This window comes from Hydra viridissima, unplaced genomic scaffold, assembly GCF_058129835.1.
Source record: "Hydra viridissima isolate aposymbiotic clone 2 unplaced genomic scaffold, HvirCarnegie_v1 scaffold_1, whole genome shotgun sequence".
Taxonomy (NCBI): domain Eukaryota; kingdom Metazoa; phylum Cnidaria; class Hydrozoa; order Anthoathecata; family Hydridae; genus Hydra; species Hydra viridissima.
In genome coordinates this window covers 32,120,095-32,126,504 of record NW_028324300.1, presented here as the reverse complement: position 1 = coordinate 32,126,504, position 6,410 = coordinate 32,120,095, and the positions used below count along the sequence as shown (strand labels likewise).

Below are 6,410 nucleotides of genomic sequence, written 5' to 3'. Positions count from 1 at the left end.
AAATTTGCTGAATGAAAACGGCGTTAGTAAAACAGCAGATGATTTAATAACGTTGATGATGCTTGCGGTTGAAAATAATTTGATCAGTAAAGATGAGATTTTAGAAAGAGCAAAAGAAAAAAAAGTAAAGCCTCCTCCAAAAGAAAAAAAACCTGTTGATCCAAAATGGGAATGGCTTAGTTTAGTTAAGAAAAAGCCCATCACTGTGAGAATAACCAACATTGAAACGGGTGAGGTGACTGAATACAAGTCTCTTTACAAAGCGATGGCAGGGACTGGACGTGGATGGAGATATTTAGAGCGTCGAGATGGAAAGGTGGATAATGGAATCAAGATTGAATTTTTAAATTCTGAAAAGCTTGAAAAACGTAAAAAGCAACAAAATTGATTTTTTAACTTTTGTCATGTTAAAAAATTGACTTAAATAAAATTCTTGGCATAAATAAAAAGATGGAGAGGAAGTATGTGATTGAATTTGATACCATGGGTCGTGCGCATCTGTTTGATGAAGAAAAAGAAATTCATGCAGCTGGATGCGAATTTACTGCACATGACGAGTGGGGAAGAAAGTATACGATTAGATTTGATGAAATGGGTCAAGCACATGTATACGACTCAATAAGCGAAATTTTTGCCAATTATCTTGTTTCATAAGTTTTTAATTCTTTTCGCGGGAATTAAAAAAACGGTGAAAAACTTTTCGAAGAAGAAAATATGCTGAAAGTCAGGGGCGTCGCCTTGGAGGGGGTAGGGGGGGGAGTCTCCCCCTCCCAGAATCTAAAAAAGAGAAAAGTTGGGAATTTCCTTGCCGAGAGTTGGGACAGTTGGGAAATAGGTGATAAAATCAAAAAATACTTTCTAGTTAAATAAAATTAAAATGTTTGCAAAAATCCATCATCCATCTAATTCTTTTTTGACTTGGACAAATAAACTTTACGTTTATTAAACGACTTATGGCTGTTTTCCACAAGACGAAATAAATTGTGGAGTCATAAAGAAGAGCCCTTTTGATTTCCGCGTTGTTTTTTTTTTCGCGCTACTTTTTTTTTGTTATCAACAATAAAAATGGCAGCTGAAAGTTTATGCTGTATGTTTGACTAAAAGCAGTTATTCTTTTTTTTTTCATACTTTCTACTTTGAAACGTGAATATTTATTTCCATGAATTGATTTCAACATTTGTCTTATTTAATGTTTATAAAAGTTATCACACTTATTAAGAGTGATAACTTTTATAAACATTAAATCAGTTAAAAATTACGGTAAATTATAGTATCTGCATTTGTTTTCCAGCACTAACTATGAAAAGCAAAAGATATAAATTACAATGTTGCGTATGCAAAGCAGTATTTAACAACGACTATAAAACCAGTCATGAAAGATCCATTCATGGTGGGAGAAAGGTTCATATACAAACAGTGGGAGCCCCAGAGAATCCTTTTCTAGCCTCCTTAGCTTCAAAAAAACGAAAAATGGTACCTCAGAATGCTGGTGATGATGTCGAAGTGGATGATGAAATACAAAGTAGTGAACATGCAAAGTTAGACTTGATAATAATTGAAACATCGACTTCAACATGTAGTATATCCATAGAAGAAGAATCAACATCTTCTGATAAAAAATTTGAAGAGGATGCAAGTTCAAAAATTCAAGATAATGATGCAAAAGGGGAAAACTTGGGTTATGTTGTAGTCCAGGAACAAGCAGAGAAACTTACAGAACTAAATTCTAAATCAGATCATTTAAACCAGTTTCCTGACCGAGATGAAAAGGATGACATGAATATTATTAACTTGGATACTTCTGAAGTAAGCAGTGAAACAACAAGTTGGACTTTGCTCATGGGAAATTTGGGTGTTTTAATAGATAATCTTAAAGATTGTAATGACATTTATAAAAAATACTGTAAAGAAGAATTAGTAAATGAAAAATTCGCTGCGATTGAAATTGTAAATGCAACAAGTTCTGTGGTGGAAATGTCAAAAAATGTTTTGAAAATGGGAAATGCTTTTTTAAGAAAACTCGATATCAAAGCTCAAAGTATTATAATTGACAAATCAGATTCATCAGCATTGATAAGCCATGACCCAGGATTACGTCCACATACAATTACAGATAATCAAAAATTGTATTTAATCCAGTTAGGACCACACCAACCAAAACTTGCTAGTTTCCCAAGTGACGGTAAAAATAGATTTAATCCCCAGTGGTACAAAGAGTTTGAACATTTAGAATACAGTACCCAGAAGGATGCCACATTTTGTTTTGTCTGCCGGCTTTTCCCTAAGGTATTTGGAAAGAAGGGAAAAACTGAAGATGCTTGGATAAATGTTGGGGTAAGATCTTGGTCCAAGATGAAAAGCTATGGGAAAGAAAAACTTGGAAAGCTTCAGGCACACTTTACCTCTCAAGCACATAAAGTTGCATTAAGTGAATATTGTCACTTTCTTATGAAAAAAGGTCATATAGATCACCTTATTGATAAATCCAATAGACTTGCTCTTATAGAAGAGCAAAAAATAGAGGTACAGAATAGAAAAACTGTTGAAATTCTTATTGATACATGCAAGACTTTAGGAAGCCAAGGGCTAGCGTTTAGGGAATCGGACAGTGCTAATCAAGGTAACTTTGTTGCAGTAGTGAATCTTATCTCTCGCCACAATCCCACACTAAAAGCCTGGATTGAAGATAGAGCCCTTCGTCCATATAGAGTTACATACACAAGTCCATCGTCTCAAAATGAAATGATTAGTTTAATTGCAACTGAATTAAAGGGAAAGATCATAGAAGAAATTAATAGCTCCAATTTTTTTTCCGTGATGGCCGACACTACTCCCGATATGTCAAATAAGGACATAATGAGTATAGTTGTGAGAACAGCCAGTGAAAACGGTGAGATTCAGGAAAGGCTTTTAAAATCTGTTGAATGCACTGATAAGACTGGAAAAGGGATGGCTGAGCTAATTTTATCTTCTTTACATAAAGAAGGCATTGACACATCAAAGATGGCTTTTCAGTCGTATGATTACGCGAGTTCAATGTCTGGACAATTTAAAGGAGTACAAAAGTATATAACAGAAGAAGTTGGCCATAATGTACCCTACATACCTTGTCAAGACCACAGAACAAACACTGCTCTTGAACATGCATGCAATGTTAATACTTTAATACGAGAATTGTTTAATGTCCTCGAACAGTTGCATGTTTTCTTCACATCAAGCACAAAAAGATTTAGTCATTTAAAAGAAAAACTGGAAGACATTGACAGTGCACTACAGCTTGTAAACCTGTCTAGAACAACCTGTCTAGCAAAATCTGTTAAGGCTTTAAATCAGTGTTTAGAGAAGGTTGTTGATCTTCTTCAGAGCATCTCAAATAATAAGATTTTTGATACTAACACAAGAACTAAGGCAATGGGACTTCTGAAAAAAGTAACAACTTTTGATTTCATTATTACTCTTTTCTTCATGAAGAATATCATTGAGAAGATAAAAATATTAACAGAAATCTTAGAAAGTCCAAACTTCAATGTTATCGACAGTATAAATGTAATTGAAAGTACTGCCAAGAACATACAAAATATCAGTAACGATACAGATGCTATGAATAATTTGATTGAAAGTGCAGTAATATTTTCTAGGAAATTACACATTGATGCAGAAAATGATTACGAACGACACCATAGATTAATAGCAATGGAGATGAAAGCTTTTTACCGGAAAGAATTCAAAGAGGTCATAGACTCTCTAGCCATGGGTTTAACAGAAAACTCGGCAGCATTAAAGGAAATATTTGCCCCTATCACCAAAATTTTTAGTTTTCCTTTAAATAAGGATAATTTGAGTATTGAAAACTTAACAAAAGCAAACAAACTTTTTCCTCCTGGATACAAGGATCATATTCCAGACGTTCATGTGCTGAAAAGCCAGATGGAAATTTTGATAGATATCTGTTTAGAAGAAGGTCATGAAGATTTTAAGTCATCAAGAACACCAGCTAAGACGCTGCAAGACATTTTGTACCATGTTGTGAAGTTAAAGGATATACTGAAACAAGCCCATAAATTATGCATTTTTGTAATCACAGCTGCTTATGGTGTAGCATCAAATGAGCGTTCATTCAGTCAACTCAAGATTGTAAAATCACATCTGAGAACAACAATGAGTGACGAGAGATTGGATAGCCTCATGCTACTAAAGTGCGAAAAAGAACTTTGTAAAGGAGTTAACCCCGAACATCTTGTTAAACGATGGGTTCAATTGAAGAAACGTCATATTAAAATCAAACAGTAGACAAAAAATGATAGTGATGATAAAATATTGTGCGTATAAGTTTTGAAATAAAATAATATTTTCCATATTCCTTTGTACTAATTCATTTCCGTAAAATTTTAAACTGCTATATATGCTGCCAAAATGGTTTGTAAAGTTTATTGGATTTGTAAATTGTAACATTTTTTTGGACTGATACAGTTTCACTATGAATGGGTAAAACCTTTAGACGTTTTTTGAATTGAATATTTTGTATAAATGTAAAGGAAGCTATGTTTTGTTAAAAGAAGTCAATAAATACTGATAATTGACAATTCATGAAAGTGAGTGCAATGTAGTATAACAATCAGTAGATTTTGTAAATAGGACAAAAATTGATTTTTTGAATTCTTAAATTATAAAAAACAGTTGTGAAAACTATGTTAAGCAGTTGGGAAAAATAAGGTCTCTCCCCCCCCTGGAATTTTCTCACGCAACGCCACTGCTGAAAGTGTGCCAAGATTTAAAAAAATTGAATTGACTTAAAGAAAATCTTAGTATAATAAAAATGAGTATCTATTCTTCAAAACCGGATTTAATTGCTAAAGAGCGAAAAATTGAATGCACTGAAAAAAAAATTATTTCCCTTAATAAAATGGATGATAAAACTGATGCTAAAAAGCGAAAAATTGAAAGTGACTTAAACAAAAATCTTTCCGTAATAAAAATGGAAAGTAAAACTGTGAAAGAATTAAAAGAGATTGCTAAAGAGCGAAAGATAAAAGGATATTCTAAAATGAGAAAGGAGGAACTTATAATGGCTTTGCAGCCTCCTAGAGTTGTCTCTGCTCCTGCTGCTACTCGTATACGAACAACTGAGGCAAGACCGTTGCCTGTTAATGTAAGACCAGCTGTAAAAGTTTCTATAAAGCCGACAAAAGTTTCTATAAAGCCTACAAAAGTTTCTGTAAAGCCTGCAAAAGTAAGGTTTGTTGTTGGTTCTGAAAGACCTGTTCCTGCATCAAGACCAAGGTCTGACGACTTGATTTCATTCGAACCTTCTACTCTCTTGCAAAATAGGATGATAAGAGATGAACCCTCTATTCTTAACACACCGGTTATAGATTCAACAAACGTTATTACACCTAGACCGGTTCCAGCACCAAGACCTGGTTTATTTTCAACTCTGACGAGAGTTACAAAAAGTGTGGCGTCCTATGTTAAAACTAAGTTTAATGATATTAAAGAATGGGTAGAACCCTACGTTCCTGAAGTGGTCAAGAAGAATGTAAGCAAAACGGCAGAACAAATCGATGAAAAAATAAAGTCTATCAAATCACTTGTATTAAAAACAGAGTATAAACAGCCTGTGTCAAAACCATTTACAGTAAAGTTTAAAATGACTGAAAATTCAGCAGAGAGTTCTGTGAGACAATTTTCTTATAGACCTTCTTCTCGATACCAAGACATTGCATCCTTTTTTAATTTGGTGAGAGAGTCTACCATTCAAACCATGGAAGGAGAAAGAAACACCAGAGTAAGAATTATTTTAACGTGTGAAATGAAATCTGTAAGCATGATGACTGGTGGAGAAGTGACTCGAGAAGCAAGCTTTTCATCAAGATCAGAGATTATTCTAGCAACTACAGATGTAAGAGAGTTAATGGGTGAAATGGAAGAAAAAGTATTGGAAAGTAGTGTTAAATACAATGCGTTGGGGTCTAATAGTATCCTGTCAAAGATTATAAGGATGGATATCAACTTTACTGATTATGAACCTCTCAGCGGTGGTTCCTACATGGAGCTGTCTAAAGAGCTGAAAGACAAAAAGGCGATCATCAACATGGAAAACAAGGACGATCAATGCTTTAAATGGTGTGTCACCAGAGCTCTTAACATGAAAAATAAAAACAACGGAAGAATTGATAATGAGTTGATTGAACAATCGAAAAAGCTGAATTGGGATGGAATGGAATTTCCTGTAAAGACCACTCAAATTAAAAAGTTTGAAGCGAACAATCCGACTATTAGCATTAACGTCTTTGGGTATGAAAATGAAAAACTTTATCCTTTGAAAATATCTAAATTTAAAGATAGAAAGCACTGTGTTGATTTGTTGCATATTTCAAACGAAGACACTGACCATTACTGTCTTATTAAAA

General features: G+C 33.8%; 1 protein-coding gene across 1 annotated transcript; it reads left to right on the top strand.

Moving 5' to 3' along the window:
* The first annotated feature begins 1,041 nt into the window (after positions 1-1,041).
* On the top strand, positions 1,042-4,585 carry LOC149894549 (zinc finger MYM-type protein 1-like). The gene is made up of 2 exons (XM_090076933.1): positions 1,042-1,087; positions 1,292-4,585. Exons 1-2 carry the CDS (start codon positions 1,066-1,068, stop codon positions 4,288-4,290), a joined length of 3,021 nt encoding a protein of 1,006 aa, XP_089933059.1. The 5' UTR covers positions 1,042-1,065; the 3' UTR covers positions 4,291-4,585.
* The last annotated feature ends 1,825 nt before the right edge of the window (positions 4,586-6,410 follow it).

Excerpts from the sequence above, each read along its gene's own strand:
- LOC149894549 (XM_090076933.1), top strand. The coding sequence starts at position 1,066 with ATGGCAGCTGAAAGTTTATGCT. Across the intron at positions 1,088-1,291 it reads GGCAGCTGAAAGTTTATGCT|CACTAACTATGAAAAGCAAA; the intron begins GTATGTTTGACT and ends TTTGTTTTCCAG.